The 24,548-nt window shown below is 43.7% G+C and overlaps 2 protein-coding genes across 2 annotated transcripts in view; both read right to left on the reverse strand.

Moving 5' to 3' along the window:
* LOC311046371 (titin-like) overlaps window positions 1-24,548 on the reverse strand; it is a 94,615-nt gene that overhangs the window by 49,376 nt on the left and 20,691 nt on the right. The window lies entirely within an intron of this gene.
* LOC311045904 (uncharacterized protein) lies at window positions 1,369-24,345 on the reverse strand (the record flags this gene model as incomplete). Its single annotated transcript, XM_084057978.1, has 8 exons — window positions 1,369-1,504; window positions 1,627-1,714; window positions 2,074-2,238; window positions 8,411-8,500; window positions 9,658-9,792; window positions 18,262-18,390; window positions 23,454-23,759; window positions 24,306-24,345. 8 exons carry the CDS (start codon window positions 24,343-24,345, stop codon window positions 1,489-1,491), a joined length of 969 nt encoding a protein of 322 aa, XP_083914104.1. The 3' UTR covers window positions 1,369-1,488.

The raw sequence follows: 24,548 nt of genomic DNA on the forward strand, positions 1-24,548 counted from the left end.
TTTTGTAGTTTTCTTTTTAATTTTCCCAACAATGTTAATTTTTCAGATAGGAAGTTTTGCATTTTGGCCATCGATAGCAGAAATAAACCATTAATAGAATGGTGAAGTATCAAGGCAGGTATGTATTAGAACTAGGAGTAGGAAGAGAGCAAACAAATACTCAATGCACATTTAAATTGCTGATATATAAATATGGAATAATATCATGTTACAAGGTTAACATTGATCACAGCAATATGTATTACTTACAGATGATGCCTTTCTGAGGGCAAAACATGAAGGATGGAGCTGAAACACATGAAAAAATCACACAATTCTCCAGTAAACTCAACTTCCTGTATAGCTTGCCTGAAAGTCCTTCAACTATATGTTTCCTCAAAATAAGGTTCCGACCTACAAAGGTTCCTATGAACAACATTTCCAAACCACCACTTGGTGTCACTGTTTTCATTCCACTAAAAAGTGGTTAAATTGTGATGATTGCGTGCCTTCTGTTGATGTAAAACGATAACAATAGTAACATTAAAATAATAAAAACAAGCATCTGTTTAGACAGGTGTTTACTCATTATTTACAGGTGTTCTATTTTGACTTGAACTCGAACTTGTGCCATGTCTTGTATTTTTCTGTGTTTTTATTGGCTGGGTGCTTGATTGTTTAGTTCTCTCTCAGTCGTCCTCAGACGAGCTTCCATCGGAGTCTCCAATCCCTCCGATTCTCCAGACGTAAACATTTTCATCATATGCTATGAAGGACATAACAGTCAAAACAAACCCCAACAGAATACCCAAATTGATACTAACAACACTAAAAGCAAAAACACCAACAACAAAAAACCCCCACATAACAACGTTCTCAAATCTAGCAGAATCTTCATCAGAACAACACCATACTACAACACCGCTAACAAAACCAACAACAACGACGACACCAATAACACCAACATCAACACCAGCAACCCCACCAACAACAACACATGACCCCACAAAACCCCAAATAGGTCTCTGTGTTTTAGATGTTGGTGATGCTAAAACACCAAGAACAAAAACAACAACACCAACAATAAGACCAATAACACCACCACCAACACCAGAAGCCACACCACCACCAACAACACTACACACACAAACAAACACAACATAACTTACATCACTACCAGGAAAATTACGATCAAGACCTACATCAACACCAACAACAACAAAACCAACAGCAACACCAATAACAACGTCAACAACACCACAACCAGCAACACAACCAAAAACAACACAGCAAACATCAACAAACACAAAATAAGTTATACCGCCAGCAAAACCAAATGTATCAAGAATAAAGTCCAAAGGAGTGACAAATATGAAATAAGTGACAACAACAACAACACCACCAACAACACCAGCAACACCAACAACAACAACACCACCAACAACACCAACAGCATCATAAAGAACATCAGTGATGTTTCTTGAAGATGAAATCTCTCCACATGTAGAATCACTTGAATGATTTCCTGGTGTTATCAGTTGAAGTCCAATGGATTCACATCTGAAATAATATTGTATTTAGTTCATGTTAATTTAATGAATTTGCATTATGAAGGTTGGACTTGACTGTTCTGTAAATGACACTTACTCTGTGTGTTGTTGACAAGTTGTAAATGTACCATCTGAATATGTATCACCAGTACAGTCAGCACACACAGTATCTGTAGATGATGTTCCTATAATAAACAACAACACAAGATATAAGGACAACATACTTCAATGAATATTCCAGTTCATATTTGCAAGGGAACAGTATCAACACTGCAGTATAGAAGTACAGTACTTGAGTAAATGTACTTAATTACTTTACACCACTGGTGTCCCTATTCTGTGCATGCAATAACAGGCCAACATTAATAAATAGCAGATATAAAAGCTCATTGTGGGCTATTGTCAGCTTCTTTATTTTCTTTATTCAAAAGCCTGAAGAACATTTTGGGGGGATCTGCTGAAAGGTATTGCTGTGTAATGATACATCATGATGGCTCCTTAAATCCTATCCTCCTATCATTAGATTTAGTAGAAGCAGACTAACCTTTTTGAACAATATATTGACCAGGCTTGCAGTTGATGTGTTTCTGTGCTTTAATACATCCACCCTTCATTGGTAATACACAGTAGAATCCCTCTATTCCCTCTATTGGTTGAACTACATCTGATGTTGTCGTAGCAGGCTTCTTCACTTTCAAACCACCAGGACCTGTCAATTACATTGAGTAGAAATTACAGATTGTATATCAGTAGGCTATGTTGACTGGATTTAAGATTTTCCACTCAGGAGCAACCTTCCTCTTGAGGTTTGAGACAGTAAAAAGAAAAGCTACAGACAGCACAGAACACAGAGAGGAGAAGAGTTAAGTTGATATCTAGAAGAATATATATAAGAATGTATAAGAATATAGTATAGTTCAAGCTGCATGCATAATTTGAGGCATTTTGTTCAAAACGGACCAATCCTGTAAACTTTGGGAGTCAACCTTAGCCAATCAGGATGGAATATGGGAAATCGGATAGATCCGTGTTGATCGCATGACTATTGAGATACTGTGTATGAATTTGCACAACGTTTGGATAAAATCTGTAGGAGTAATGTAAAAAAAATGGGGTCAACAAATCGGCCTCCTGGTGGCGCTATAACAGGGCCATGTCAAAAACCGGTGCCAACAGTGCCGGAGATTAGCTGTTCACAGACAGATGGACACACGGACACACACACAGACACACACACACACGGACGGACGGACGGACGGACGGACGGACGGACGGACGGACAGGGGGCAAAACATACTCTCTCACCATGCCTTTCGGCCTGGCGGGGACAATAAAGACAGAGTAGATGATTTTACATTGGAGTTGAAGATCCTTCTCTAGATGTTCTAGACCTGTAAATACATTGTCCTCATCTATTCTTTTTTTTTCTATAATTCTTATCCCTCGATTTTGTAACCCTTTTTTCACCCGGTGCCAATTTGCTAAGTGATCCTGGGCACTACACTCCCCCCACCAGCCTAGGGAGGCCAGGGCCGACCTCATGCCTCCTTCAATGCATGAGAGCCAACTGACCTTCTTGTCACCTGACAGGGGGGAGTTTCCCCGGTAGGACGTAGCGCGTGGAAGGAACACGTTATTCCAACCAGTTCCATTCTCCTCCATCAGGCATCCCGGCTGACCACGGGGAGGCAGTATAGTGACCAGGATTACTACATGTTTGTGTGAGTGTATTAACAACCCTAGGAGACACACGGAGAACATGCAAACTCCACACAGAGTAGGCCCTTTCGCCAACCCCGCCTAGGGTATGGGCGCTGGTGACGCGGAGGAGAAGACACACCCCCAGCGTCCCCGAACCCAGGACCTTCTAGCTGTGAGGCGACAGCGCTACCGACTGCGCCACCGTGCCCCTGTCCTCACCTATTCTGTATCTTCCTGTTTGTCTGTAGGCCTAATACACTGCAAGAACATAAAGGACTACTTATTGTCTCCGCCAGGCATGGCGAGAGAGTATGTTTCACCCCTTGTCCGTCCGTCCGCGCGTGTGTGTGTGTGTGTGTGAGTGTGTGTGTGTGTGTGTGTGTGTGTGTGTGTGTGTGTGTGTGTGTGTGTGTGTGTGTGTTCATCTGTCTGTGAACAGCTAATCTCCGGCACCGTTGGCCCGGTCGCTGCGAAACTGTGCACACACACTCCCTGGATGCCAATTCATTCATTTTTTACATGGCCCTGTTATAGCGCCACCAGGAGGCCAATTTGTGCAAAACCAATTTTTGAGTGGTGCCGAAGGCAACCACTCCTATATCTGGCTGTGTCTGTGTATCCGTATGTATGTATGTATGTATGTATGTATGTATGTATGTATGTATGTATGTATGTATGTATGTATGTATGTATGTAGCCAAGCTAACATGTTCTAATCCTTAGATGTTCTAATCTAAGAATCAGAACATTTCTAAAAAACTATCGTTAAAGATAGGGTAAGTGATTTCCTTTGGTTAAAATAGCACGGGTCTCACATATTCTAGTCTGTTTTCTATGTCTGTCCACAAACATTGATGACAACATCAATACGGGGGTCAATACGGGGCTCAACAAAGGCACCACTCACTTCACACAGGGTGTGATTTTTTTATATTACTCCTACAGATTGTATCCAAACAACACGCAAATCAGTACACAGTATCTCTATAGTCATGTGATCAACACGGATCTGTCTGATTTTCCATATTCCATCCTGATTGAGTAAGGTTGGCTTCCAAAGTTTGCAGGATTGGTCCAATTTTAACTAAATGCCTCAAATCATGAACGCAGCTTGCGATTTCCGTGAAATTTCACACGCACATTCCCACTAGGCCTAGGAAGAAATGCCACTTGAACATTTTCAAATCAGCCTCATGGTAGCGCTATAAAAGGCCAATTTGCGTTTTTAACTGTAACTGCACCAATCTGCGTGAAACTTTGCACGCGTACTCCCTAGAAGCCAAGGAAAAATATCTGCCCTGCATTTTTCACATTAGCCTTTTATAGCGCCACCAGGAGGCCGACTTATGTAAAACACATATTTTTATTTTAAGCTTTCATATTTTATCCAAATGTCACGCAAATCGGTATACATGATCTCTATAGTCATGTGATCAAGATGGATCTGTTTGATTTTTCATATTCCATCCTGATTGGCTAACACTGACATCTAAAGTTTGCAGGAGTGGCTCGTTTTGAACAAAATGCAGCAAATCATGAACACAGCGTCCGAGTGCGGTGGAACTTTGCACGCATATTCACACTACGTTGAAGAACAAACGCCACCCTTTTAACATTGCCCTATTATAGCGCCACTAGGAGGCCAATTTTCAAGGTCAAGGTAGCTTTATTGTCATTCCATACAGAACGAAATTTGTTACTCAGGTCCTGATCATGGCAGAGTAGGTAAATAAATAAGATAAATAAAAACACCTAAGATAAATAAAACACCTAATATAAAAAACAGCAGCATTAAAATCAGCATTTAAAAAACAGTTCATGTGTCACGGTTCAGTTCATAGTGCAGAGTTCATAGATAGTATTTAATTCAGATCATTAAGAGCGAGAGTTCATTATTCGCACAGCTTCGGGGAAAAAGCTGTTTTTCAGCCTGGTGGTGCTGGCCTTAATGCTGCGCAGCCTCCTTCCCGAGGGGAGGAGGTCGAACAGACCGTGAGCAGGGTGCGTGGCATCTTCCATGATGCTAGTAGCCTTATTCCTGCACCTGCTGATGTAAATGTCACTGATGGCAGGTAGGCTGCTTCCGATTATTTTTTGAGCAGACTTCACCACCCGCTGCAGAGCTTTTCTGTCAGCAGCGGAGCAGTTACCGTGCCATACGGTGATGCAGGATGTAAGGATGCTCTCCACCGCACACCCGTAGAAGGAAGTGAGGACAGGGGTACCCAGCCCCGCCCGCTTCAGTCTCCTCAGGAAATATATCCGCTGGTGGGCCTTCTTTATTAGTGAGGCCGAGTTGTGCTTCCAGGTTAGGCAGTTGTTAATGTGCACTCCCAGATACTTGAAGCTAGAGACCACCTCGACAGCATCTCCACCGATGTAGAGAGGGCTGATGGTGGGGCCACTCTTCCTAAAGTCCATGATCATCTCCTTAGTTTTTTTTACATTGATGCAGAGGTTGTTTGCTCTGCACCAAAGCTCCAGATGTTCCACCTCTCGCCTGTACTCCACTTCGTTGTTTTCAGAGATTAATCCCACCACTGCTGTGTCGTCCGCGAACTTGACAATATGATTGCTTGGGTGCCTGGCCTTACAGTCATATGTCAGCAGGGTATACAGCAGGGGACTCAGGACACATCCCTGCGGGGAGCCGGTGTTGAGGGTGATGGGAGAGGAGATGTTGTTGTGGATCTTCACTGTCTGTGGCCTGTTGGTAAGGAAGTCCAAGACCCAGTTGCACAGGGCTGGGCGTATGCCAAGAACTGCCAATTTGTTCACCAGAGTCTGCGGAATGATGGTATTGAACGCAGAACTAAAGTCCAGGAAGAGGAGTCTGACATATGCATTCTTAGTTTCCAGATGAGTTAGGGCCACATGGACCACGGATAATATTGCGTCATCCGTGGAGCGGTTCTTCCTATACGCAAACTGGTAAGGATCCACATTATCGTCAAGGCTGGCCTTTATGATAGTCATGACCAGCCGTTCGAAACACTTCATGACTATCGGAGTCAGTGCTATTGGACGATAGTCGTTCAGCTCTGTCACTTTTCCGGACTTAGGAACAGGAATGATGGTAGCTGTCTTAAGGCATGTAGGCACTGCAGCCATGGACAAAGAGGTGTTAAAAATGTCCGTCAGAACCTCAGACAGTTGGTAAGCAAAGTCCCTAAGGGCCCTGCCTGGAATATTGTCCGGCCCTGCAGCCTTATGTGGCTTGACTCCCTGTAGAGACCTTCTCACGTCCTCTACAGTCACACTAGGGAGTAGCTCACCTGATGGAAGGGTGAGCCTGGTGCAGGCGGAGGAGTTAGGAGCCTCAAAGCGGGCATAGAAGGTGTTGAGAGCGTCGGGGAGAGATGGATCCTCAGGGCACTCAGCATCTCTCTTACTGTGGTCAGTGATGGTCTTAATTCCTTTCCACATACTCCGGGGGTCATTGGTGGTGAAGTGCCCCTGGATTTTCAGAGCATAGGATGCTTTGGCCCTTTTTATCCCCGCCGTCAGGTTCCTCCTAGCTTCTCTGAGAGCAAGTGCATCGCCAGACCTAAAAGTAGAGTCCCGCACTTTCAGGAGCGAGCGGACCTCAGCGTTCAGCCAGGGTTTCTGGTTAGGATGGATTGTAATAACCTTAGTGATGGTGACATCATCGACACACTTGTTAATGTAGCCTAGAACAGTTGATGTATATTCCTCCAGATCCACAGCACCAGACTGTGACGTCGCTGCTTCTCTGAAGATGTGCCATTCAGTGCGCTCAAAACAGTCTTGGAGCATAGAGCCAGCCCTCTAGGCCACACAGTAATGGTCTTCTGTGTAGGTTGCCTGGACACTAGCACCGGGCGGTAGACAGGGACCAGCATAATTGAAATGTGGTCAGAAAAGCCAAGCTTGGGGCGGGAGACAGCTTTATAAGCCTCCTTCCTATTTGTATACACACAGTCAAGTATATTACTTCCCCGAGTTGCAACTTTTACCTGCTGATGAAACCTCGGTAGAATGGCCCTTCAGGTCAACGTGGTTGTAATCACCACCGACCACGTAGAGCGCCTCCGGATGCTTGTCCTGTAGTGAGCGGATGTTGTCATGTAGCTCCCCCAGTGCCTCATTAGCATTAGCCTTAGGGTGGATGTAAACAGCTACAATAAACACTGCTGTTGTCTCTCTTGGCAGATAATGTGGCCGACACTTAACAGTCAGATATTCGATGTCACTGGAGCAATGGCTGTTAACCAGCGAGCAGTTTGTACACCAACCTTTGTTGACATATATACAGAGCCCGCCTCCTTTTGACTTCCCCGTTAGTTGTTAATTACGGTCCGCACGGAATAGTAGCAGCCCGTCAAGCTGAACGGCGGTGTCTGGAATGTTGTCTTTTAACCACGTCTCCGTCAAGAGAAGCACACAGCAATTCTTCATCTCCCTATAAGTGGTCAGTCGCAGCCGTAATCTGTCCATCTTCGCATCATCCAGTGAACGGACGTTGGCGAGAAAGAGCGATGGAAAAGCTTCACGTTTCATGTTAGCTTCCAGCTTAGCCTTTGCAAACAGACCAGCTCGCTTCCCCCTCTTCTGCCTCCGAGCGCTCCGCCTCCTCTTGCTTCTGAGCCGCTGCACCCGACATCTCCAGCCCTTTGTTTTCAGGAGTCGCAGCCTGCCCAGCGTCGCTCCGAGGAGTGGCGGAAGAATGGATCTTAGGGATCTGTTAATACCCAAAAGCTCAGCCGAACTATACCGCACACATTCGCTGTTTTCATCATGCTCTAATACACTAGATACACTATGGTAGCCATGAGTTCCAGGAGCTAGAGAAGCCGCTGCGCTACTGCGCGCCGCCATCTTGGTTTTCTTTTTTATATTACTCCTACACATTTTGTCCAAACATCATGCACATCAGTACACATTATCTCTATAGTCAAGTGATCAAGATGGTTCCGTCCGAATTTTTATATTCCATCCTGATTGGCAAATTCTGAACATTGCTGGCCCACAATAACCTACCAAAGCTGGCGGAGACCTGTGCTCCGAGGAGCACTTTTTCTAGTTTTAGAATGCTTTCTTCCAGCATGATTGGTTCACCACTGATTGTCTTCAGACAGACAGAAGGGAAAACTTCATACACAGCCATGCCTTTTGGCCTAGCAGAGAAAATAAACTATAAACTATGGATTTTCCCTCACCATCAGTAGCAGGAGCATCTTGGGAATGCAATGGTGGTTCTGGTTGGGTTGTCACTGTAGCTGGGACAAGCTCAGCTTGAGTATATGGACCTAAACAGACATTAAAGGCAAACAATAATAACCAGAAAACTGTTACCTAGTAACACAATTAACCGCAGACCCATCAAATCTGCACGTTTGCAAAAAGGAAATTAAATCCTCCTCTAAGTCAGGACCCTCCATCTTACATAATATTTTTCCTGAACCTTCCCCTATGATACAAACATAATAATAGATAGATTGATGCATCCCCAAATATACTATTTAAAACAGATAAATATGCCCCATTGTTTGCTTTCTGCAAACAGAAATAGATAATTATTGCAACCTATGAAATACAAGACGGCTCCATAAAAATGTGCCAAAATCTTTCGAAGATAGCAGATCTACAAGCTCACAACTTGCCACTCCACAATGTGTTCTGAGCTTGTAGATCTGTGTTCCTTTATTCCTCCCTTGCTGTTCCACATCCATCCTTTCCTTCCTTGCTTTGTATCCTCCTTTTCTAATAGTCTTTAGCAAACAGGTATCCGGTCCGTTGCTCCAATTTGTAACCAAACGTGGCACAAACACTGTTACGGGGTCTGCTATGAGAATAGTCACACCAAATAAACTAAAAGGCTCTATGCACAGTGCTCAGCCATATTGGAAAGAAATTGGGCCTCTTCCTTACTTCCTTCATAGGTATTACCAATGATACTGGCTCTGTTCCATTTAGTGTAGCACAGTCGTTCTCAAACTTTTTAATTTCAAGGACCCCCATAACTGTAAGTGTACAAATGGAACCAAATGGACCCTTACAGATCCATTTGATTCCATTTGTACAATCTCAGAGTTACACGCCGTAATGGGCCGTTTGGAATCTCCTCAAGGAACCATGAGGGTCCTTGAACCACACTTTGAGACCCACTGGTGTAGCAGAGCTTTTCCAACATGCACAATATCAGCACCCTGAATCTGTTTGACCAGAATGGAACAGAGATGTGCATAGATCCTATTTGCACACATGTGGGGAGTTAAAGCCCTGCATGTGTGCAAAAATGTGTGTGTGTGTGTGTGCGTGTCGTGCGTGTGTGTGTGTGTGTGTGTGTGTGTGTGTGTGTGTGTGTGTGTGTGTGTGTGTGTGTGTGTGTGTGTGTGTAACTACAAAAATTATATTCTATTCTATTGCATCCTATATTAATGTATCTATAACATTACGTACTCACCGGGGACTCGCTGGTTGTCAACTGGGACAAGGTAGACCACGACTACAGACGTACACACCCCAACCAGTACCAGCACCATGAGCCAGGTGTAGAACATGAGCCAGGTGTAGAAGCTGCGTCTTCCAGAAGTAGACACTGAAAAAGAGACAAGCAGAAAAAGGCCTTCTGTCGCTTCAAAAGATAATCCTATTTGTGTTGCACAACAAAACCCAATTCATCAAAGTTTGTTAAACTATGATAAGCTTGATGGATTTCAGCATTCAGCAGAAACACAGTCAAATCATTATACAATTGTGGAATATAATAAACAGACGAATAAACAACAGAAGCAAATCTACTGGTGTTCCATTTACATTGCTTCAGAGTGATGCCTGTACATCCTATGTTATACATTAGAAAAAGATATCTGACTTTGAGGGTAGAGGCAAAAAAGGAGAAATAAAGAGAGAATAGGTGATTTTACATTAGAGTTGAAGATCCTTATTTTTTTTACCTATCTCTAAAGTGCAAGATGTTCTATTCCTGTAAAAGGCTGTCCTTGCCTATTCTTGCTTTGACATCTGCATCTACCTCTCTGTCAAAAATACCTTAAATGACTCTACTTCTTTGTATTGAGCATGCTGTGTTCTAGTATGATTCATTCAACACTAGTTGCCTTCATTCTCATGTTGTTTGTTTTTCCATTGTGTTTCAGTCCTACTTGGGATCTAAACTGCCCACAAAAAGTTTGGAAACTTAACTTTGGTTGATTATTAATAGGCATTGTGTTTTATATCATTTTTATCGTTGATTTGATTAGTCACTTTTACAACAAGGTACATCTTGTAAGGATCGGGAAACACTGAAAAATGTGTGGGTAGCGCCCCAATTCTTTTTTTTGCCAAAATCCCCTGCAATATTGTTCTGTTGGCATTCACTCTCGTTTTTATCTTCAAGTACTGGCAGGTGTGTGACAGTCCACCGGCTTCGAATGCTATCAATGCATTGAATGGGAGATTATCACGTTTTATCAGACCATTGAATTATATTATATTATATTATTATCCAATGAATTCTTGTTTAACTTTAAAAATGGTTAATATTATTAAAAATAGTGACACTTGGTGTGTTAAGGGTCAAAATGGACCTGTATACCATAGAAGGTAAAAAGTCATTTATTTTTTATAAACCCAAACTTTATTTTACTTCTAATAGCAAATGCTAATTGAGGACACGTTTCTCTCACTCTCATCTTAAACACTGAATATTGACAATTTGGGGGGAATTGAGCCACATATTGACCCTTAACACCACAGATGTCACTTTTTTTTTAGACAGTCAGAATTACAAACTAAAATGGTGGTAATTAATTGTGTTGTGTTAAAATAGCTGTTTCTGACCATATCATGAAGCCTCCAATAAAGAAATGTACAGGGTACTTTTTACCTATTTAAACTTGAAAACGAGTCAAAAATTACCCTAACACAAGGGAAGGGTTAAAGACATACACACACACACACACACACACACACACACGCACGTGTGCGCGCACACACACACACACACACACACACACACACACACACACACACACACACACACACACACACACACACACACACACACACACACACAGGCTAGCTCAGCACACGTGTGTACTTAAAAGTAACTAAAGGTAGGTAAGGTAACTACAGTGGGTAACAAGTAATCAAAGTCAGTAGAAATACTTAAAAGTAAATACATTGTGTAAAAATACTTAAAAGTACTTAAACCGAGTAAAAATACTAATCACAAAAATGCAACCAGTTACACTAATTAAACACTAACAGGAGACAGTGCAACACATGCACAACTTAAAGACATGCACCCACTCACACAGGCTGGCTCAACACACGCGCAGGCAGGCACGCACGCACATGCACGCACGCACACACACACACACACACACACACACACACACACACACACACACACACACACACACACACACACACACACACACACACACACTCTAGGGCTTTCACGACTACATCACACACACACTCTAGGGCTTTCACGACTACATATTTTTTATTGATTTTGACTCATTTCACACACACTCTCATCATCGGATTATTATCCAATGAATTCTTGTTTAACTTTAAAAATGGTTAATATTATTAAAAATAGTGACACTTGGTGTGTTAAGGGTCAAAATGGACCTGTATACCATAGAAGGTAAAAAGTCATTTATTTTTTATAAACCCAAACTTTATTTTACTTCTAATAGCAAATGCTAATTGAGGACACGTTTCTCTCACTCTCATCTTAAACACTGAATATTGACAATTTGGGGGGAATTGAGCCACATATTGACCCTTAACACCACAGATGTCACTTTTTTTTTAGACAGTCAGAATTACAAACTAAAATGGTGGTAATTAATTGTGTTGTGTTAAAATAGCTGTTTCTGACCATATCATGAAGCCTCCAATAAAGAAATGTACAGGGTACTTTTTACCTATTTAAACTTGAAAACGAGTCAAAAATTACCCTAACACAAGGGAAGGGTTAAAGACATACACACACACACACGCACGTGTGCGCGCACACACACACACACACACACACACACACACACACACACACACACACACACACACACACACACACACACACACACACACAGGCTAGCTCAGCACACGTGTGTACTTAAAAGTAACTAAAGGTAGGTAAGGTAACTACAGTGGGTAACAAGTAATCAAAGTCAGTAGAAATACTTAAAAGTAAATACATTGTGTAAAAATACTTAAAAGTACTTAAACCGAGTAAAAATACTAATCACAAAAATGCAACCAGTTACACTAATTAAACACTAACAGGAGACAGTGCAACACATGCACAACTTAAAGACATGCACCCACTCACACAGGCTGGCTCAACACACGCGCAGGCAGGCACGCACGCACATGCACGCACGCACACACACACACACACACACACACACACACACACACACACACACACACACACACACACACACACACACACACACACACACACACACTCTAGGGCTTTCACGACTACATCACACACACACTCTAGGGCTTTCACGACTACATATTTTTTATTGATTTTGACTCATTTGACCCAGTGGTAGTCGACTAGTCGATATTTACCTGTCTGCCACAGACAGGGCAAGTGAAAACCTGCAGGACTTGGCCAACGGTATTGAGTTTCACAATACACCCTGCATCTGGGATCGCTCAGGGAGTAGAGCTGCCCGGTCGCTGCGTGTACGAACCAATCAGCGGCTTCTAGGGGCGGGATTATCCAATCACCTGCCAAGTAGCTTGAAAAAATTAAACGCCGTCTTGCATCGATTCTGCTACTGGAGTCTCAGATGGAAGTAGGCTGTGAAACAAAATGTGTGTCGCAAGCTTCTTCCATTTGGCGGAGTCAGGTTATTCAGTTGGTCCTTCAACCTCTTTTTCTGTCCCCCTGCGGAACGTTGGCCCAGGTGGAGTTGACCATATAGAGTCTTACGAGGCAAACGACTGGCTGGCATCCCAATGACATGTCCAAGCCATCTTAGCCGGTGGTGCATGATGGTGGCCTACGGTCTCGCCAGTTAACTTTTAGGATGTGTTGGAGGCATCTGATGTGGAACGCCTCGAGCATCTTCAGATGCCGGGAATAGATGGTCCATGACTCACAACTGTATAGGAGGGTGGACATTTTTTTTTAAGTGTGCCTGCCATGTTAATGGCAGTGGCACACTTATTGAGATCCGCCAGATTTATTAATCCAACTTTATTTCACGCCGCAAAATTCGTCCGTCCGTAACTGTCGGGAATGATGTGCTCGGAAACGATTTTCCGTCACGCGTTACCATGGCGACGTTATTAGCAAAAAACAGCTAAACTCCGCCCCTTTTGGCCGCACGTACCGCGCAAAACGCTTCTCCTCCCACACGGTTTACTAGTTAGTCGCAATGTATATATCAAAACGTGCGGGACGACCGCCCCACTTACCGCATTACTTTTTTCGCCGTTTCGCGTTACCACGCCCACGTTATTAGCAAAAACATGTAGCCGCGCCCCCTTTTCACTCCCAAATTCAGACTCATTCTGACTTGACTTACTCTTCATCATCATCATCCATTCACACCCATGTTAACCATCATCATCCTCAGTCCCCTATTCACTCCCATGTTAACGGTTACGGGGAGGGGGGGAAACGACCCAGAGACTCTAGGGCTCCTGCTATAATCTATAGAGCAGCTGTAACAACCAATGGGGATGAGCTTCAGGTGTTGAAACTCCGCCCCCTCTGTCTTCCTATAGCAACCAATGGTGATGAGCTTCGTGTGTTGAAGCTCCGCCCCCTCTGTCTTCCTATTGGCTGGGCTTTAAATAGCTGTAACTTCTGTTTGCAGCATGGTAACGTCCCCAAACTTGGTTACCGACTTTCTTTCTTCACGAACTTTCGTTTTTTCCGATTTTTTTAAAGCTCCGCCCCTCTGTCTTCCCATTGGCTGGGCTTTAAATGGCCATAACTTCTGTTTGCAGCATGGTAACGTCCCCAAACTTGGTTACCGACTTTCTTTCTTTACGAACTTTCTTTTTGTCCGATTTTTTTAAGCTCCGCCCCTCTGCCTTCCTATTGGCCGGGCTTTAAATGGCCGTAACTTCTGTTTGCAGCATGGTACCGCCCCCAAACTTTGTTATCGACTTTATTTCTTTACAAACTTTTTTTTTTCCGACAATTTTTTTTTTTTCCCGACAATTTTTTTTTTCCAAATATTTTTTTTTTCGGAAATCTTTTTTTTTCCGACAATTTTTTTTTTCTTAATTTTTTTTTCCGAACTTTTTTTTTTTTCACACCAAAACACTTTTTGAAGGGTATGCAATTCGATGGTCCAACCCGGACTTGGACCTCTTCACTTCCAGTTTGAAAAGTGCCCGAAATGCTCCGAAACTTCGCCTACCCCCCCTAAATAGGGGTCTGCGAACACATGCGTCACAACAGGAAGTGGATTTATCACTTCCGGTTTTCAAAAGTGCCCGAAATGCTCCGAAACTTTGCCTACCCCCCCTAATTAGGGGACTGCGAACAATTGTATAATGGTCAGTTTTTGCGTCAGACCTTCAGAAGTGGGTGAAACAAGCACTCAAAACCATTTGAGTAATTGTTTATATATTTAAAAAATTAGTAGATTGTTTTCAAACATTGTTTTAGATGCTCATTTTTACCTTCAATTTTTCAATTTTTTAATTTTCCTTTTTTGACCTTCACTTTATTTTTTATTAATTTTTGAAACATTATTTTGCTGTTTTTTTCTTTACTTTTTTGGCCGCCCGAAGGGATCAAAATGCTATTCCTCCCACACGGTTGACACGGCCCCGCCAATGTATACATCAAAACGTGCGGGACGACCGGCCCACCTTCCGCATTACTTTTTTCACCGTTTCGCATTACCACGGCGATAAAACCCCCAGCCAACGCAGGCACACTTAAATTTTCGTAGGAAATTTGTTTCTAGTTAGGTTTCGAGAGCCTATCAGGCTTCGAACCCTATTACATCTCTACACTTTCATTATTATTATTATTATTATTATTCCGCCGGTTTTGCCAGTTCTGGCCTAACCGCCTGGTCACTTTTTATGAAATTCGGCAATATGGTAGAGGGCTATGCCAAACGGCGAAAACCCGAAACTCACAAACATTGGCCAAAGGGTGGCGCTGTAGCACTCAATTGAACATGCCAACTTTGAACAAGTACAACTCATGCCCTGTTTGACCCACAGCCATGAAACTTCGATGCACACATGCGTCTCCTCATGCCTAACAACTTTCACTGTTTGACTTTTGACCTCTGACCTTTAAATCTCCCACCATTTCGAATTCTATGAAAAGCAGTAAAAAAGACTCTTCCTTCGTACAGATTGAGCAATCTGTACGAAACTGTATACACATGAACTTTGGACCAATGCCGACAGACGTGAGCAAGCGGATTTTCCATAAGTGAAAACGTTAAGCTTTTATAAGCCAATGAATATTGCAGTTTTATGACAATTATTCATCTGCCCCTAACACATACATGCAGACTCACATTTGTTTGACACTTTGCAATATTGTAGAGGGTCCTTCCAAGTATCACTGAAACCAATCTTACTCCAATAGGTCAAAGGGGGGCGCTATAGCAATTTTTTGAAAATGCAAACTTTAAACAGGCAAAAGTCATGCCTCGTTTGGCCGACAGCCGTTAAACCTGCTTACACATGTGCCTTGACTCATGAGGAACACATGTATCACTTTGACCAGTAAGCTCTGCCCTTAGATTGTCTGCAATTTTGAGCAGTTTGAAAAACATTTAAATCCAGGATTTCTGAGCAATTTGCGTGAAACTGTGTCAAATACATGTTTGAGGCCCTTTTTCACAGGTTCAGGTGTGTTGGTTCAATAGCTTGATCGCTTAATCATCTGCCTTGAAACCATAGGGTAGCCGGTTCAAATCCCACCTCAGGTAGACTTCATTATAATTGCATTGCACACAACATGACTATATCAATGAATACATGTGCAATTGTTAAAGATGACGAGAAATGCATACTTGAAAGTAGTTATTTTCAATGTATGACGTACTTCATTCGCCCTTTTGTTTTGTTTTGTTGGATTCTCCCTTTTCACTGTCTAAGGCTGTGTATTGGATAGCTCCACCAGTAGAGTGTGAGTCTCATGTGCCGAAGGTCCCTGGTTCAAATCCCACTTATTACAGTTCACATATAAATTGCATTGTACAAAACATGACCCTGTTAATTCAGACATGTGCAATGTTTAGACAATAACACGAAATGCTTTTGAGAGTAGTTGTTTTTTATGTATGACATACTTTCTTGTGAAAATAGCCGATCTACAATCTCACACCGGAAGAACCTATAGGACGGAAAAAGCTATAGATGTCAACAGACACCATCAGGGAGGCCATATCTTTAGCTCAATGAGAAGAGAGGCAGCCTGTGAATCCATAGGTCGCTGGTTCGATCCCTGTCCCCAACAATGCGTTCAGGTGATCATCATTTGGAATTCCCCCTATTCCCATGGATTGGATCCACCCCTCTCACCTGCTCTCACTCATCACCAATCACACCTGCCACATGCACAGTACAATTTTTAGGTACTTTTACTTTACTACTCTACTCTACTACAATTACAGCAGATGACAGCTTTAGTTACTTGTTACTTTGCAGATGTAATTATTAATACAACACCTACAGTAACCACATACAGCCGATCTACAATGTGACGCGTTATGAGCTTGTATGTATATAATAAGCAACCCATGCTGTATGATAACTTACCACATATGAAATCCAATTCTCTCTATCCAATGGCTCAGTCTGTACTGTGGCCATAGCTGAGTGGTTAGTGAGCCCACCTAGGGAGCCAGAGGCCCTGGTTGCCCCGGGTACGATTCCAGGCCAGGCCAGCAAATGTGTCGATGAAAAGAAATTTGTCCCTGAGCAAGACTCTTAACCCCTAATTGCTCACAGGCCCTCATTGGAAACAAGACCGCAAGGACTTTCATGAACAGACCTGGAATTATCCTTTACACTGTCTACCCACAAGTCTATAGGTCCCTGGTTCAAACCCCAATTTAAGCGGTCCAAATATAATTTACTGAATAAAAATCATGACTTTGTTAATTAATGCATGTTCACTTCTTCTCTCTCGCTCTCTCTCTCTCTTACTGCCTCTCTTTCTCACTGCCTCTCTCTCCCTTCTCTCTTTCTCTCTCTCTTTCTTCTCTCTCTCTTTCTTCTCTCTCTCTCTCTCTCTCTCTCTCTCTCTCTCTCTCTCTCTCTCTCTGTCTGCCACTCTGTCACAGTCTGTCTGTCTGTCTGTCTGTCTGCCAGTCTGCCACTCTGTCACAGTCTGCCAGTCTGCCAGTCTGCCAGTCTGCCACTCTGTCACAGTCTGTCAGTCTGCCAGTCTGCCACTCTGTCACAGTCTGCCAGTCTGCCACTCTGTCACAGTCTGCCAGTCTGCCAGTCTGTCACAGTCTGTCAGTCTGCCACTCTGTCACAGTCTGCCAGTCTGCCAGTCTGCCACTCTGTCACAGTCTGCCAGTCTGCCAGTCTGTCACAGTCTGCCAGTCTGCCACTCTGTCACTGTCTGTCTGTCTGTCTGCCAGTCTGCCACAGTCTGTCTGTCTGCCAGTCTGCCACAGTCTGCCAGTCTGCCAGTCTGCCACTCTGTCACAGTCTGCCAGTCTGCCAGTCTGTCACATTCTGCCAGTCTGCCAGTCTGCCACTCTGCCAGTCTGCCAGTCTGTCACAGTCTGTCCGCCAGTCTGTCAGTGTCTGTCTGCCACTCTGTCACTGTCTGTCTGTCACTCTGTCACTGTCCAGTCTGCCACTCTGCCAGTCTGCCACTCTGCCAGTCTGCCAGTCTGCCAGTCTGCCACTCTGCCAGTTTTCTCGAAACCGCTCATTGCTGCTTGCAGCTATATTTTGTATTTGTATTTGTATTTGTTTTTCATCTGAAAGATGGTGTTGGTGATGGTGAGATTGTGATCAGCACAGAGACTTAGGAGCCTTAGCCCATTGGCATTGGAGTCAACGCCATGTCATCCAATCATGCCTTTCCAGATGTTGCTGTTCTTCCCCACTCTTGCGTTAAAGTCGTCCAGCAGCAGGATTTTGTCGCTTTTGGGGACTTTGTGGAGGGCCTCGTCCAGTACCTCATAAAAGTGATCTTTCACGTCCTCGTCTGATGGCAAAGGAAGAGGGTGGCGTGCTGTTTTCCTGCAAGGGGGATGTGGATTGACATGAGCCTTTCGTTTATGCCAGTTGGTGTCTTGTGAGATGGCAGAAGGCAATTCTTGATGGCCAGGCCTACGCCATGCAGGTGTTGTCCTCCTATAAGGGTAACCTTTCCAAAAGAAGGTGTAGCCGGCTCCCTCTTCCTTGAGTGATCCCTCACCCAGGAATCTGGTCTCGCTTAGAGCAGCGACATCAATGTTGTAGCGCATAAGCTCTGCCGCTTTAAACTGCCATAACTCCAGTTCCCAGCATGCTAAACTTCCAAAACTTGGTAAGTGCTCTTAGACGGCCAAAAGGGACAGGCTGTAATTGCTTAAGCTTCGCCCCCTCTGTGTTCCTGTAAATTTCTGTCCTCAATTTCTGTAAAATAATTATAAAATCAATACATAATGTGGCTTTAGGTTATATAGTGTGTTTATGAAATGATACATTTAGCTTAGATATTGCAGATAAATTATTCAAATACAAATTGGCATGAGTTCTTCTTGAGGCATGAGAGAGAGAGAGAGAGAGAGAGAGAGAGAGAGAGAGAGAGAGAGAGAGAGAGAGAGAGAGAGAGATGCCTATGCAGACACTCTCCCCCGGATGATGGTACTCTCCTAATGGCCAGAGGGTGCCAGATCTGCTTATTATAAGCCACGTTGGGCTTGTTTTTCTGTAATTCAGTGTAACGATAGTTCATGTAGACACGGACGGCAGAATGTTTATATACTTCATTCACACTCCCCTGACCCCCCCATTCGCTAACAAGCTTGTACAGTTGTACTCCTTTAAGTCATACGTTCAACCTCTTGTCATTCTCATTCGCTACAAGCTAACTCACTCACGCCCTCATACCCACAGTGCATCTCTGGCGGTTCATTTAAGCAGCCTCTGTTCTCTGTTCATTCTACTTGCTTAGCTGTCAGTGCCGGTCGTACAGCTGTCAGTGTAAAAATCGGATCAACACTAGCGATCACCCCTAAAACGGTAACGTCTGCCAGCAGATGCGATTTAAGGCATGGCTTTTTGCTCTACTCACCCTTCTTCTAGTGCGGATCATGTCCCGAAATGGTGAACAGGAGGACGATTCGTATTCAGAGGATCCCGTCCAGAAACCTTGCCCCCGAGCAGCCAATATCGTAGCCAAGAAGGAGCGGTAGAGAACACCCAGTCCGTTCACCGCTCCAGTAATCGGTTGGCTAGAAGAGGAATCCCATTCCCAGTCATCATGGATTGGCCAGTGGGAAAAATCCTGGAAGAGCTCTTCAGGATCGGTATCCAACCTCCGGCGGGTATATCGCATGAAGCTTTGTTTCAGTTCCTTTGCCAGCAGCAAGAGGGCAGCACGAGCACGGCTCTGCTCTGATCAGCCCAGCTGCGAAACCCGCCCCAAGGAAAGCTAGAGCTAAGTCTAAAAACATCGAACATAGCGCGCAATCTGCTCCAAAAAGGGCCAGGATTCAAAACCCTGTTAATCCAACTGTCACTGATCCTGTGCTTCGTGATCCGCTCGCGCTCCGCTCCACTCACATGCTCTTAATGGCATCTCTTTTTTTTATCACAACGGTTTGAAATCGTCCGTCGATTTGGGTTTTTAAAGAGACGCAGCCCCTTACATCGGGTTTGGAGGGTTTTTTAATAACAAATGGTTTGCCGGTCCATGGCCTAAAGAATTGCTCGCGCTGTCAAAAAACGAGTTATGCAACCGTTCACATTATTAACAAGGGCCGATCCGCAATTCCCATTATCAATAGATTCGTAAGGAGACTGACTTGGACAAGCGTGTTGGGGAATTTCGTGTCCGGGACTAGATAATAAAATTGCTGATGCCTTGTCCCGTTTCAAATGTCAAGAGTTCAGGGAACTATGCCCAGATGCAGCTCCATCCAGTCTGGTTTGCCCAGCGTTCGACCAAATAACGCTAGACTAGACGAAAGTTTACAGTCATACATGGATTCGGCGTCTCATTACATGAGACTGGGCCTTTCCAGGAACACATTAAAAGCATATGATGGTGCCTGGTCTTTTTTCATTTCTTTCTGTGCAGCTTTTTCAGTCTCCATTTTCCCGGTTAATATTCCCATGATTTGCGCATTTATAGTTCATTGTGCAGAATCAAAAAGACTTCAGCCCTCTTCTATTAAAGCATTGGTCGCCGGTGTGCATTTCCATTTAAGATGCCTAAACCCATCCATGGGTAGTCTGCTCGGGGATCCATCAATTAAGCTCCTCTTCAACGGATTAAAGAAAGCACATCTCTAAGGCAATGATAAACGTCTCCCCCTTATTCTTCCACTGGTGCATACATTTGTGTCTCAATTAAGAGCAGGGTGTTTTGGTCCTTTCGTTGATTCTCTCTTGGAGGCAGTTTTTCTTTTGGCATTTTACGGGTTTCTTAGATGTGGGGACTACACTACGTGCACCGAGAGCTTCAACCCTTTGCATGACTTGTCAATTTCTGATTTCTCTCTTCAACCTCATATGTTTTCTATCAATTTAAAGCACTCTAAATCTATCAAGCATTCTAACGGGATATCAATATTCATTGTAAAAACTGATACTGCTTTTTGTCCATTTTCCTCCATGTCTCGCTACCTTCAATGGCGGGTAAATCCTGGGGGAGATGAACCGTTGTTCGTCACGGATGTCGGGAGAGCCATGTCAAGGCCGTGGTTCGCTGCCAGGCTCACGCTGTACACTCCTCACTCCTTTCGGATCGGGGCAGCAACCTCAGCAGCATCTTTGGTTCCATCATCGACTTTGCTGGTCATCTGCTGCTTATGAACGCTATATTCGTTTAAATACGGATGAAATTCTTGCAGCTCAAAAAGCTATGAGTGTAAATGTATGATCAATTATGGAATAAATTCAGTTAAACGTAAAAATTCTATTAATTGCTCCTGTCAGAGCGCAGGTTGGGTCGGGTAAAACTTATAGCATCGGTCGTGTTATGGTCTCACGTAGGCTAAATTGTGGTTTATGATGGTATGGTAACCTCTATAGTTTAGCTTGGTCACGTTGGTCTCATGTATGCTTCAGTGGTATTAGGATGGTAGGTAGGCATAGTAAACCACTAAGCATTGGTCGTGTTTGGTCTCACATATACTAAATGTGGTAGGCTACAAGATAGGTAAATAACTAAGCATTGGTCGTGTTGGGTCTCACGCATGCTTAATGGTGGCTTAGATAGTAGGTTAGATGGGTAATTCACTAAATAGTATTTCCTTCTATATCAGGTCACCGCTCGGGCGAGGGTGACTTGCCTAAAGGGTTCGCAGGGCTGCCATCATATAGAAGGAATTTGACATGCTTGACTATATCATTTCATAGTTTATTTCCTTTAACATCAAAGCACTGTAGTGTTTTGCCAAATGTAATCTAATCGTTGCTGCTTGCGCAGAATATCGGCTATTAGATGTGAAGGGCATATCGGTTATGCATTTAAAGGAAATATGTCATGATCGACACTCACATAGTCAATTCATGTAGCATATTTCATTTATTTAATGGATTTAAATGAAATTGCGTCACACTTGATGCTTTAACTGATATACATCCTCATATAGATTAAGGTGTGGCTCTGCATTTGCTCACTGCAAGTGAGTGCGTGTTGGGGGTTTGTGATTGAAGATCTGTGACATTTTGCACGGGAAATCTTTTGATATCACATGAGCAGAGTCACACCGCCAAACTTGAATGCAATATCGTTGCATTAGAGATGCGCGGATCGCGGTTTTAGCCGCGGTTGCCGCAGTTAACCGCGGTTTAGGGTGGATTCGGGTCAATCAAATATAATTATTAATTAATATCGGATAAACCGCGGGTGAAATATTGCGGTAAATACATTAATGACATCTAATATATCTATCCATAATAGCTAAATCTCTGCGTGCTTGTGTCTGTGTGAGTGTGTAGAGCAGCCTCATGTGCGATGCGATCACAAAACCCACCGACCAGCCCATGGAATGCGTCCCTTTTACTCCCTCCAAACCGGTGCTGCGTTGGATGCCGCATGTATGCTGGATGCCTGTATGTTGGATGCCGCACAGAGTCTGTCTGTTGAGCGCAGCAGAGCAGTGCTCTCTGTTCAGAGCAGCACCGGTTCAAAAAAAAGAAAAAAGACGCACCGATACTCCACAGGCCAAATCAATGCATCTCGCGCTCGCATCGCACAACTAATACTAAAAGAATACCAGAAAAAAAAAGATTACCAGAAAATAATAATATTTTGACATACGGGAAAAACGGTTGGTGCGGATGCGGATATTTAAATTGGATAATATAATAATTGAGGTTGGATAACGGGCGGATAATTAATTTATACATGCGGATTCGGGTGACATGAGAGGCCATCCGCGCATCTCTACGTTGCATATATGGTAATGGTTAATATGTTACTAAATGGTAAATGGTTCATTAACGGCCTGGTTATGAGCTGAAGTGTCTAAATGAAATTCCGTGTAACGATAGTTCATGTAGACACAGAAGGCAGAATGTTTGTATACTTCATTCACACTCCCCGGACCCCCCATCCATTCGCTAACAAGCTTATACAGTTGTACTCCTTTAAGTCATTCGCTACAAGCTAACTCACTCACACCCTCATACCCACAGTGCATCTCTGGCGGTTCATTTAAGCAGCCTCTGTTCTCTGTTCATTCTACGTGCTTAGCTGTCAGTGCCAGTCGTACAGCTGTCAGTGTCAAAATCACATGAGCACAGTCACACCGCCAAACTTGAATGCAATATCATTGCATATATGGTAATGATTAATATGTTAATAATGGTAAATGGTTCATTAACGGTCTGGTTATTCTGAGCTGAAGTGTCTAAATGAAAAGTTGTGGTTGTGAACTTGTAGATCGGCTATTTTCAAATAGCCGACAAATATAGGTTTGAAGTGCTCATGTGGCCTATTAGTCGCTTGTTTTGGGCTTGTTTTCATAGACCTGGATCAGGTATTTATTCTTCCATTATTGACGCATTTGTTTTTAAATATCTGGATGGATTCCATCAGTCAGTACTCACCCAGCTTGTCTTTGCACTTGACGGGTTTGGTGGCGAAGGAGAACCTGCCCTGTCCCACCTGGTTGACAGCGGCCGCTCTGAACTCATAGCTGGAGCCCTCCTTCAGACCGGCATGTGTGAACGTCTTCTCCAGCAGGGCGCTGTCCTCCCCCACAGGGCTGAAGTGGTCTCTGCCCAGGAGGCGAACCTCCAGGACATAGCCGGTCACCTTGCACCCGCCGTCGTACTTGGGTGGTCTCCAGGCCACCGTGACGGATTCCTTGGTGATGGCCGTAACCTCCAGTTCCTCGGGGCGCTTGGGGACAGCTTGGACGAGGAGGAGAGAGAGAAAGGAAGTGAAGAAGAGTTCTGTTCTTTTCTTTACGCAAAAAGCATCCCAGAGACAAGAATGTGGCGTTATTATGTAATGTAATATGTGAAGTAAACCAAATCTTACAATATGTCTGTGTTTGCTTTTACAAGGCAGAAATTCAACTATATAGATTTATAAAACTTTGGTGAATGTCATTGTAGATACATTGATGATAGTCAACAAGGCGAGTATCAAGGGCTCTCCCCAGGCTGGCAGAGGGAGAGTAGCGCCCAGGATTAAAAGCTTAGGCATTGACACTGGGTGAAAAAATAGGGTGACAAAATCGTGAGATAAAAAAACAAAAAAAACAAAAAACAAGGTGAGTATCGGACGTTACCGATGTATATGGCTGAGAAATTGGTGCATTCCTAATAAAACAACTGTAGGTTTACTAGAGGGTTCCACCTTCCCCCTATCCGCTGTGCGGGGCTTTGTGGTTGTTGGTCCCTCCGTGTACCGCTCTCTGTATGTATTGAGTAATTAAAAAAGAAAAAATAAACTTGCGGAACCCCTGGGAGTCTTGGGAGCCACGCGAAACATTGCGGACCCCTTCAGACCGCATATAGATCCACCGTCTTCCTCCCTGTGGCTTTTGTTTTTTCATGAACCTGCTTGCTTGTTTCGTCTGTTGTTGTTGTTGTGGCGATGCAGAGATGTCAATGGCCGCCGCTTCGTGTTGCTTCGGCTGTGGCCGTTGACGGTCGGTTGTGCTCACGGTAAACGGTGCTAAAGAGTTTCCCCGT

The sequence above is a fragment of the Gymnoscopelus microlampas genome (genome assembly GCF_963454915.1).
Source record: "Gymnoscopelus microlampas genome assembly, chromosome: 5".
In the NCBI taxonomy this organism is placed as follows: Eukaryota; Metazoa; Chordata; class Actinopteri; order Myctophiformes; family Myctophidae; genus Gymnoscopelus; species Gymnoscopelus microlampas.